This window comes from Psittacula echo (assembly GCF_963264785.1).
Source record: "Psittacula echo genome assembly, chromosome: 1".
In the NCBI taxonomy this organism is placed as follows: Eukaryota; Metazoa; Chordata; class Aves; order Psittaciformes; family Psittacidae; genus Psittacula; species Psittacula echo.
The window spans coordinates 30,339,204-30,351,470 of NC_137735.1; the positions used below are offsets into that span (position 1 = coordinate 30,339,204).

At 36.1% G+C, this 12,267-nt stretch overlaps 1 protein-coding gene across 19 annotated transcripts in view; it reads right to left on the bottom strand.

Annotated features, from left to right (window-relative positions):
• CLOCK (clock circadian regulator) overlaps positions 1 to 12,267 on the bottom strand; it is a 63,885-nt gene that overhangs the window by 17,114 nt on the left and 34,504 nt on the right. For 18 of the 19 annotated variants that reach the window (XM_080612254.1, XM_080612242.1, XM_080612244.1 and 15 more), the window contains 7 exons: positions 11,932 to 11,991; positions 11,370 to 11,518; positions 7,684 to 7,775; positions 6,747 to 6,836; positions 5,685 to 5,805; positions 4,440 to 4,553; positions 1,792 to 1,910 (listed from right to left, as the gene is read on the bottom strand). In XM_080612254.1, coding sequence (XP_080468380.1) covers positions 1,792 to 1,910; positions 4,440 to 4,553; positions 5,685 to 5,805; positions 6,747 to 6,836; positions 7,684 to 7,775; positions 11,370 to 11,518; positions 11,932 to 11,991 — 745 coding nt within the window. Of the gene's footprint in view, positions 1 to 1,791; positions 1,911 to 4,439; positions 4,554 to 5,684; positions 5,806 to 6,746; positions 6,837 to 7,683; positions 7,776 to 11,369; positions 11,519 to 11,931; positions 11,992 to 12,267 lie in introns of those variants that run through there. The other variant, XM_080612248.1, reaches the window with a different exon arrangement.

Consider the following 12,267-nt stretch of genomic DNA (forward strand, 5'->3'; position numbering starts at 1 on the left):
CCACAGCGCTGCACCAGCTACTAAGAAGGAGAAAAAGTGACTGCTGCTGCTGAACCCAGGACACATATTTTGTTACAACAGTGGTGGTGTCATATGCAGAAAATAAAAATGTGAACTTTCAGAAATTATTCTCATGAATACTGTGGCTTTCTGCAAAAGTGCTGTATCGCCTTGAGAAATGACATTATAGGTAAAAAAATTCCAGAACCATATACCATCAAATAAGTGGCAGATGAGCAGCAGGTGTACTGTCCAGTCCAGTACTAAAATATGCATCTAATTACTGGCTGCAAAGTTACTGCGATGGTAAAGCTCCTGACATAACGCTTATTTGCTAGTCAATGCTAGCCTCGATAATAACAGAAGGTATCAGAGTACAAACAAGTATTGCCAGATCGAAAGTCTTCACTCTAATGTTAGTCTTCTTCACAAGATTTCCCAGAGGAGCAGCACTAGTGAAAACCCTTAAGAGGATGTTAAAATCTCTGTAATGTGAAAGCTTTCTAGAAGTTCAGGCAGAGGAATGAAACTCTGGCCAGAGTATAACCTGTGAGGTTTTCGCCTTCAGGAGACCTAGACCTGAAAGATCATAAATAGATCTCAACTTTCAAATAGTTCCTCAACTTCCAAATATCCTGCTCCACAAGTAGGAGACACAGATATCTAATTATAGTGCATTCTAAACTGCCAGACTTCAAAAGACAAAAGCATGTGCAAATACTTCCGTGTTGGTCTTTCCTCCCCTTCACCAAGTACTTTATGAAGCAAAAATCACATTTAACACCTCTACAAACTGTAAGCGTAACAGGAAGAACATTACTTAGACACACATGGGAAGACAAGTGTCAGATGAAAGATTGCCACAGCTTCAGGAAAAATAAACAACACGCTTTCTGTCATGCAGTCTGGAAAGATCCATTCCCTATTCAGCCTGATGGAAATGAAGAAGTTTATATGATTTCTCCACAGGCTCCCTGCTATGTTTTCAAAGTGCAAAATATATAGACCATGTCTTCAGAGGCTACCACCATCAATCTTCAGCCTAAAACACCAGTGCATTCAATTTACAGGCAGAATATTTAAATGTTCAGCATGACAGACAACAGCTTAACCATGTGCCATATAAATTTCATGGCATTTCTTTACCACTGAATTGCAAGAACAGATGTTAGATAGTAGACTCCTGTACTGTATCCTAAGTACTTATTTTGACTGATTTTGGTAAGGAACAGGATTATCCTTCCTTAACTACAAATTTCATACACATCCAATTCTAAACTCTGAAAGATCACCTCATTGTACATTAGCAGGTAAGCAAAACGTTCTCTTTAAATAACTACGTTACTGAATAACACTACAGAAACAAAAGAGTTTTATTAACTCAAACCCAGCTCTCGGGTTTCTGACAAATGATGTAAGCTTTCATTAAGCCCTACCAGATTTGCCGTGTCAAACTACAGCAAGACCAGTGAAAGTGGAATCTCGATGTTATGTTTCATTTTAAATTTCTAAGTTATATTCCTACACATTCCCAAATTTATTTCTTAGATATTACTATTTTATATGACTAGTTAGAAATGGTGTTCCGCATAACAACTTCATTTGATGCTTTGCATAGCATTTAACCTATTTGTGTGTTAAATAAGAAACACAGGCACTTTCAGTTTCATATAATAAAATTCCTTACAGTTTTGATTCATAATGTTTGAAATGTTGCGTGCGTTCTTTCTCAAGTTTTCTTGTTCAGAGTCCATTTAAAAATGATACAAAAGTGATTCCAACTGTACATACCTTGATAAATTGAGGTGTAGCTAATCTAACTGTGGCTACAAAGCAAACTTTGTCTTCATATGAAGGCCGGTGTGATCGCTGAATAGTTCCTTCAAAACCATTGTGCGCTGAGTTGGGAACTGAGGGAAGACAGAAAATGTAGTCAACACAAATTACGGTATAAGCAGAGAGGAAAATGGCAGTAATATCACAAGACAAATGTCCCAATGTTTGTTTAATGTAGTTTGCTTATAACTTAACGTGCACTAAGAAAATGCTACATATAATATATACACATATATGCACAGGAATAGTAGTTATACAGTAGTAATGGGAAAACAACCATCAACTAACTTTCTCAAAGAACTAAAATCACAGTTCAATATGATATTATCAGACAAAGCAGTTTTAAGAAACTAGTAACAATTCTCATCTTTCTTGGTAACCACTGAAAATTACTGAAGTACACCTTCTTCAAAAGTATCTTTACAATTTTGCTTTTGTATCAGGTTTTGCTAAGTTCTTCTTTTGAACTCTGACATAAGTATTTCTTTTCTGGGCTTCCATCACATTTAAATGACACAAACTGAAGACATACTGAGTAACAGAACAAAGCACAATAATGACGTACATGACAGAATCAGGACACTGAGCTGACAACAAACAAATTCCACTTACTGAATCAGAGAGATGGATGGAATCATAAGTGGGGCAAAAGATGGACTAGACCTCAAAAGAGAGTAACCTTACTTTTCATTTCCAGCAGGTATCAATTTAGTTTACCTTTACTAGGCTCTAATGATGGTGGCTCTAAAATGCTGTCAGGCTCTTCCAAGTCTAACTGGTTTTAGTTCAGCTTTAGATTAGAACTTCTACTTAAGTTTCTTCACGAAATTTAAGCTTTCAGCTCCTTGCTCTTTCTGTCTTGCTCTTTTCTGAAGGAAACAGGTAACTTCCTTCCTCTACCTTATTCCTTGGTTTTTCTTCAAAGTTTATCTTGCCTTGTAAGCTAGATTTTTAAATTTCTGATTGCTTTCATTGTTCTCCTCTGAAGTCTATCCAACTCCTTTAATTACTCCTGACAAATAGTCATCAAAAACTGGTTGACGACACACGGGTTCCAAGAAGTGCAGTGAGATTATTTCATGTGGTTTACACATTGCTTATGGTGATTTGGTCATGTTCAGTTTACATTCCAAAATAACACATTTTTCTAAATGACTGCTATCTAGCTGACTGTAACCTTTTCCCCTGTTCATATAGTTTGCTACTCCTAAATACAGCAACTTGCATTTGTTCTTAGTCAATTTGTCTCTTGTTGTCTGGGGTTTTTTTTCCCCAAAAATAACACATTTTCTAAGTTTGGGGATGAATTCTTATCTTGGTTTTAGTGTTCTTGCATCATTTCAAGACTGCAAACAACATACCATTATTCATAACATTAATACTGATCAAATCCAGAAGTAGTCCATTAGAACTCCATTTTGACAGTGAGCATTTGCAACCTTTCCCAGCAGTTTCTGCACCTGCTCTCCAGCAATTTCAATTAACATGCGCTTCTCCTACATGTTTGTGAGAACAGAATATGTTAACTGTCTAAAGCCTATTAAAGAAGTCCATCATTTATTTACACTTTGTCCTCTTCTCCACACAGTGTGGTAGAGGAGAATGAATCGATTTGAAGCTATTTTTACCTGGAAAATCCACAATGGCTGCTATTCAATTCTTCGCTGGTTTCATGAAGCACACATATAATTACTTGTTCTGGGGTATTTCCCCAACATTGAATTGCAACCGATTGGTCTGCAGTTTCCTAACTCATCCTCTGTCCAAGACTAGCAACATATTTCCTATAATATTACATACCTGCATTTGGCACCAAGACTCAACCTCTCACAATTTTGTGAGAAAATATTGGTGTTATATTAAAAAAAACCCACAAATGTTAATTTATAAGATACTGTTTGATAATATTCTGGGAAATGATCTTTATATCTTCATGAAAATCTACTACTGACTACACTGCACAACCCATTTGTCTGGACGACCAAATGAACATGCCTTTTGAGCAAACAGTCAGCACAGGCTGGCCAAAAGATTAGAGATATAGTACAGAAGAATATTATTAGTACATAAGTCATACAAAGAACTTCAGTGGAAGGGAAAAGAACTCAGTGCAGAAAACTATATTGGCCCATCCACATCTGAGTGGTAAGTTCTCTCAGTGAAAGCACAGAATTAAAATGGGGGTGAACTTCTCAGCTCACTGCATAATGAGAACTGCAGGTACTCAGTACCGTTAACCTTCAAGTTAGCCAGTCACCTGCTCAAGTATGGATTATGATTTTATTTTAAAGCATTTGCTTAAATGTCTCTTACATTCTTTAAAAACAAAAAAAGTTTTACAAGATTTGTGTTTTCTTTAATCAAAAGCATCAAGCATAATTACTGCGTTTTGCATTCAAATGCACAGACCTGCAATACCCAACAGGCAGTTTTAATTTTTGCATTAAGGCAATACAGAAGCGATATAACCCTGCTTCAAGTTTGTATTTTGAAAGACTGATTTTAGTTCATCATTAAGTTTTGCACAATGGTCTCAAGCCTCTTTAGCTGTGAAGCTCCGAAGCTCCTAATGTCAGCACTTTGACATTGCTGAGATTACTTACCATTATTCAAACACTTGAAATTTCCTATGAATTTTACATATTCATATGTAGGTTGCTCTTTTGGATCTATTGTTCCTCGCAGCATATGGCAACAGAATTCTAGTTGATATTTTGCTGAGAAAGGAATAAACAAATTAATAAGCTACATGCTTGATGAAGCGCACAGACAACATGAAATGGGAAGCAGGAATAATTAAGCTGCATACTTACAGAGAGACTGTAAGTCTTGTGATTTCAAATGGCTACAGCCTCTGCTTTTAAACAGTATGATATTACCTAATCTAAAGGAAAACTCCTTTAGTATGTGTGAATGAAGGGCCTGAATGCCAATGACGCAGAGAGTACCCTGAAAACCAGAGCTATTTTAAAGAAGCAGCTGCCCTACACTGAAGTTTACTAAATTATGCATTTCCAAAACCCATTAAACTGTCATGTTTTTATTCTCGCCAACTGCTACAACTGTCTAAATAGAAGCTATATAAACAAGATGACCATTTCTAATACACAAGAAAGTCAGAGTGAAACACACTAAAACCCTGAAAATTCTACTCTTCAGGAGTAAGGAGGACAAAAAAATGTTTCTGTTCTACAGAACATATTCTTCTTCTTCATATGTTTCTGCTTAAATAACACTGGAAGAACTGATTACATGGGATACAAAGCAGATTATTTTTAACACAACTACCATACTGGTTTTGTCTGGGACAGAGTTAATTTTCTTCTTAGCAGCTCATATGGTGCTGTTTTCAATTTGTGACTAAAACAGCACTGATAACACAGACATGTTTAGTTACTGCTGAACAGTGCTTACATAGACTTAAGGCTTTTTCTGCTCTTCACCCCGCCAGTAAGTAGGCTGGGGGTGCACAAGAAGATGGGAGGAGACATAGCTGGGACAGCTGACCTGAAGGGATACCCCATACCATATAACATTGTGCTCAACAATAAAAATCTGGGAAAGGAGGAGGAAGGGGAAGTATTTGTGCTTATGGCATTTGTCTTCCCAAGTAATCATTACACACAATGAGGCCCTGCTTTCCTGGAAATGGCTGAACGCTTGTCTGCGATGGGAAGTAGCAAATTAATTCCTTCTTTTGCTTTGCTTGTGCAAGTGGCTTTTGCTTTCTTACTAAACTGTCTTTATCTCCACCCACAAGGTTTCTCATTTCCACCCTTCTTATTCTCATCCCATCAGCTGCGTGGGGCTGACATGCCTACCAGGGTTAACCCACAATAACTACTTACATTTTAAGTATTCTGGTGTCAATGAATCTCCTTCCAGCAGATGAGAAGACAATATTTTATAAATTTCTGAATGTTCCCCCTCTGGGATAAAATTAAATACACTCTGATCCACAAGATCAGACTGAAAGAAAAACATTTAATAAGCATTAAACTAATGCAAGGCAATGTCACAAAACCTACTATGTTAATGTAAAACAGTTCCACAGTTCAGAAGAACATTAATGACTCAACAAAGCCACCTGCTGGAATACACACGAATATTTTGCAAGAAAAAAAAATTCACTTTGACCTGTCTTTATTTTGACACTGAAAACCATTTAATGAAAAACACTGTGAATACTACAGATACACACACATGTTAAAGTGTTGATTAACCTTGTATTAACCTCTCTAGGATGCAACAAGTCCAAGTAAAGGAGCGTTTTAATTAGAAATTATAGGATGTTATTCTAGAGCACTGTAGTCTGTTGGCGGCATTGAAATTGTATCTTTGAACAAAAGACAGCATCTCCCTACATCATATAAGTTTTTATGTTGCCAATAATTGTAGCCAACTGCAATTGATTTTATGGGGACAGCTGTGCTGGTTTTGGCTGGGGCACAGTTCGTTTTCATCATGGTAGCTGGTATGGGGCTATGTTTTGGATGTGTGTTGGAAACAGTGTTGGTAGCGCAGGGATGTTTTTGCTACTGCTGAGTAGTGCTTATACAGAGTCAAGGCCTTTCCTTTAGCAATACTCTGCCTGACTCACGTAGAGGCTGTGAGAGGTGTGAACACTACAGGGTCTCCTGCAGTTCTCTATGTTACTCAGCTACATTGAAGGGAAACTTCCTAAACCCGCCTAACAGAATACCAACTGCATTCTGTATTTCCAAAGGAAATGTTTAATATAGGCAACACCAGTAGGAAGGAGTTGTGCTGAAGAAAAAGCAAACACATCAGGACAAAGCATACATCTGTTCTATAATGCCTGTAATACCAAAAAAAAAAAAAAAGTGTACCAATTAATTAATAGCACCCATAGACAAACTGATATGTTATTGAAAATGATTTGTACTTACTGGCAAATGTTCAAGTAAGGGAGTTATACTTTCAGACACATATATTATATTTCCATCTGTCATAATTGCTAAAAAAAAACCATCAAGAGCCTGAAATTAAACATAATGGGCAGTTAAATAAAAAGAAACAGCATATTACAAATGTTCAGCTATATTCAACATGGAAAAAATTTAGACACATTTTAAATTTTAAAAATTTAAATTTAAATTTAAAATTGAGGATGGTTCTCAATACTAAAACTCCTTAGTCTTGCTTTTACACTACAAGCATTACAATTCCCATACTGTTCTGTTCTGAAATAATCTTGTGGTTTTGGAAGTAAGTCCATATACAGCTAGCCACTGTTTCCCCCATCTCCCACTCTGCCTGCCTGTTATTTTTAATTCAATCATCATTTAAAACATCAGAGAAGTGAGAAAAATGAGCTAGAGACAAAGACAAGAAAAGATGGAAAAGCTAAGAGAAACCAAATAAAAGAGGTGGTGAAATCAACAGTCCCAATCTCAAAATAAATTTGTAGCAAGATTTTACTGAGACTTGAAACCTGTGAGATACAGACTGCATTATCTTCTACTTAACTCAAGCTTATTTCTACTGAACATAGCACAAGTATCTTTTAGCTGAACACTACCAAACATAAAAGCATGACAGAATTGTAATTCTAAATAGGAAATTTTAAAGCACACATCCTTAAAAATAATTCTTATATTGTTCTGTTTATTTGTGGACTTGCTCTGTTATCATGTTTTCTGTAATTGAAAATGCAGTTAGAAGAAAAACTGTTTTGCATTACATTGCATACATAGGAATTTTAACTGTTTATCTTAATGAGAACTTATAACTAAAAAAAGTTGTATCATCAAACTGAAAAATTTCATCATGGAATGACTCCCCATGAGAAAATGTTCTGCTCCCAGAAAACTAGAAATAACATACCTCTAACATTAACTGTGTGAACTCTTCATTACTAAGGAATGTCGGTTTCCAGTCCTGTCGAATCTCACTGGCATCTGACTGTGCAGTAATTTCTACAATCAAACATTTATACAGTATGAGGATTCACACTTTCAAAAGCCATTATTTTCCCACTGAGCAGCATACACACAACATGAAATAGCAGAAGGTTCTCCATTCTCATCTGTTGTTCATTCATTACATATAGATGTTGGTCCTTAAAAAGGAAATCAATGTCTTCTCCCCCATGTCATAATTAAATTTGTCTTCTCTTTCCTTCTACTAGTTTGTGCTACAGTCCTGCCAGACTTCAAGGTAATGCTGAATAGCAGTAAGCAATCAATTTTGACAATGGAAAAATACTCTTTCCTCTGAGACCATAATAAAATGTCTTACTGAGAGTGTTGTTTTCAAAGATTGAGAAAGCCAAAATTCCTGATCAGTTTAAGTCATTAAAATGCCTAATCCTCAAGTATCCTGGCCAATCCTGGTCAGTCTAACCTTTGCACTAAAAATGGTCACTGTCCTTTTTCTTCTTTCCACTCTTTTGTGTAAAGAAATAACATTAAAAAAAGAGTAGGTTTTTAACAAAGACTGTTATGAGCTGTATGACAGACTCCACTGCAGAATTACTGTCTGATTCATACATGGAGATGAATTTTGAAGAGAGATTCCTGTAGGACTTGAGAAACACATATATTAACTTCCCATACATAGGTGAGAGAAACAATAGCTGCTAAGAAAAACCAGGCCCCAGGTTCTGAAAGCTGATGCTTCCTTATCAACTGATAACCGAAACAAGAAGCAAGACCACACAGTACTTCAGTTTTGAACAAGGGCATCACAGAAGAAGGACAGGCTGTAAGAACAACCTTGAACAAGTAGTCATGAAGCAAGTATTTAGACAAATTGAAGGAACCAAACTATGTCTGTAAGACTTTGGATTTCTAAAGAACAAGTCTGTACAAAGGCCGTAAGCAAGTTTGCTAGTTCAGATGGCTCAAAGAGCACAGAAAACCTGGAATTGAGTTAAATATGCAAAGGGCTGGAGGAGTTCAGAGTTTCAGTTCCCAGACTGAAGGAGAAAAACTTAATGGAAGAGCTTTAGACTAAACTAAAAGATGTGTAAACAACAGCAATGTCATGCAAGAAACTGGCAAGAAGTGGAGAGCTGCAAGGAGAGAGGAAACAACGTCAACAAAGAAGATGCACCAGAATTTCCAATGATCAGATCTCAAAGAAGACATAAATTAACCACGCTTTTGCTAGCTGTTTTGAAATGTTATCACAAAGCAGGAAGAGTGGGCTGGAGAAGGATAACCTAAGTATAACCCCAAATCTAACTTTTCAGTCAGAACAAATACATTGAACACTGAGGGACAAGTCAAATGACATGGAAATGACACTGAAGTAGAGGCAAAATTCAAGGAATTTAATGCATTCAGTCCACAGGACAGAGAAAATCTTCACTTTAGAACTGGAAAAGTGATTCACTGGCTCATTCTGGTCCATGTAAGTTCATCTGACTTCTGTGGTAGAAAGGATTTACACTAAGTAAAAGCTGAAGTTCATACACCTTTACTAAATCATTTTGAATTCTCTTATTGGAAGTACAGGTGTTGGTTTATATTTCCCATAATTAGAACAAGTATGATACTGAAAAAACAGAGCCCAAGTAACATGGAAATAACTTGTTTTATTTGATAACTTCAGAAAAATGCCTCAAGATTCTGGCAGAAGGTTTCTTCCAAAGATAAATGGCACTGAGGTGACATTCCTGAGCTAGCTACCAGACAGAGGAGCATAACCAAACTTCCACAGTAAACACTAGTCTTCAAATCTTGGACCTGAAGCCACTCTGCATCAGCATTGAGCATCCTCAAATGAAATTACCAAGATCTGTAGCATTCATCTGTATGAATATCAGTCTACCAGCACTAATTATAAGCAGCTAAATTTTTCAGTATTTAATAATTTTCAAAAATGCCTTGTTTATGAATTCAAAGGAAGAGGATAGGCAGTATTAGCCAAGGAAAAGCTCTCAGTAATATAATTTCAGTGTGCTTAGTCTGCTGTTTTCTCCCAAGGAGAAACAGAATCCACACTGGCCAATAACCTGCTCAGATGGTTCATCTGGAGCTATAGCTAGACTACCAAGCCTGGCCAATGTGGAAATGGTCCAGAAAGAACCGGAAGCAATGCAGTTAATCAAAACCTGGTGGCTGAACACAGTAGGATTTTCAACAGAAATAGCTAATCAGTGTTGAACAATTAATTTATTACTAGGGTCGCTCTGCTTTACTGTAACAGATTCAAGCACCTCAGAAGCCAAAATATGCTTCTGACCTTGCCAATATTCTGTCCAAAACATTTTAATGTAAACCAGTGCAGAGCAATGCTAGTAAGCACCTGCAGCCAGAGCTTTAGAGACCTTAATAGAATACGTGGAGTCACACAAAGCTGCACTTTGTCCACCAGGTGAAGGACAGAAGTGCCATGCCCTAAAAGGCATCCATCTCCAGAGCTGTTTTGTACCCCTTTATCCTAAAAAAAAAAATAAAATAATAATTTAAAAAATTAAATTAGAAAGCACTTTGAATAAAAAAATATGACTGGTGCTGGCTGACACGTGTTCATTCTACACTCTATATTTTATGACAGGAATCATCAATACAAGAAAAAGTGATTTTGAAACAGAACTGATTTTCACAAAGGCCCTTTGAACCTACAGAACTTTTATAGAAAAGGAGCCTTCATACTGCTTTTATTTTTGTTATGAGACAAACATGTCTTAGAGAATTAAAACAGCATTATCAATATTTAATTGGCAAAAAAATCCTAAACCTTTCAAATCTCACACAAATTATTCCTCCCTCTCTTTCTATTTTAATTGTTATGTTTACCCTTTTAGTGGCACTATTCAGGACACGTTTTATGCTACTTGAGCCATAACACTAATGGAAGACATATACTAAGGAATGGAAAAATATTCATTGCACCTTAATTGACATGCATACTGTCAATAAATACATACCTATTCATCCACTTAATAGCTTTACTTCCTTTATTTATAACCTTATTGCTGCTTCCTTTGTCCCTACTGCTTTCTAGAGAGTATGCATGCTCAGAAATTACTCAGGCAAATGGGTAAAGTTCATTTTCTTGAATTTTTGATGCTGTTTATGGCACCACAAGATGCCATATAAAGAACAAGTGTAGGAGCAGGAACAGAGATTTTTTTAATATACATCAATATCAAACCAATCCTATCTAAATATCAAAATAAGTACTTCCAGCAAGTACTTCCATTGAAATGGATCAGCAGTATTCCTGTGAAGAAAAACTTTGTGCCTTATGAAGCAATTATATTCTGAAGGTCTCCATCTGTCCAGAGCAAAAACCTTCAAAGTTATTTCAAAAAATAAATGCTTCTATTTATGAAACATACTTCTTTGACAACTATGGGACAAGAAAAAATAAAATTAGCCAAAACATAGTTATATCTCTGCTACCTAGATTATGAGCTTAAGAATATCACTCTTGAGAAGCTCTTTACTTTTTTTTTGACGATTTCCTTAAAGGAACTGCAAAATTGTGAAGGTTTTGTGTACTGAGTATTAAAAAAAATAAAAAATTACAAATATTTAATTATTATTACAAATACTTACCTTTGTGCTTTCGTAAAAAGTCAATGCTCTTCTGCAGTACAGTGGATTTATCCATCTTCCGAGCATTACCTGGAAGCATGGAACCCAGCTCTTTGATAAGTACATTAAACTGATCTCGACGTTTCTTTTCAGACTTGTTCCTAGACACTCTGAAAAACAAAACAGAAAATGTTTTATAAATAACTATGAAACTTTCTTATAATAAGCTCCATATTACTGCCAGCTTCTTGATGCAAACAGCCCCTTAAAAATTTCTGCTGCGAGAACTGTCACAAAAACACCTACTCTGTATCTCAGGCACCATTTCTGAAGAGTGGCTTCCTCCTTCTCATAGAGGTTTGCAGCTAAGCCTTTGGAATAAACCACCCTATTCCAAAAATACAAATCACTGAACCACAGATATAACATACAGCGTATCTGAATAACAACAGTTAAAGAAATGCTGCTGAATAACATGGTTGCTTATAAAAGAATCACATTTTTACTGTTTAGAAATCACCCTCGTAAGTTCAAATGTAAAAGTATATGGCATTTCTTAGCTTTAAATACCTTTAAAACTTACCTTTTTGCTTTATCTTTGTCATCTTCTTCCACCAGCCCATCAAAAATGCTTCCATCATTTCTGAAAGAAACAAAAAGAAATAAATGCTTTTATTGTTATTTATTTCGACAGGGTTTAACTTTCTGTAAATTTGATGTAAGCTTGATTTCCTGAAGTCTCACAAACGGAACTACACAGAATACTAAGGACAGATGCTCACCTAAACTGCTAAGTCTAGCTCAAGAAATCCAGTAGAAAACATCTCAACTATTACTTTTCCCTTGATATAGGTGAGTCACCTTACTACCATCTGCAGCATCACTAATTGTTTAAATGTACTTGTTCTCCAAAATCAAA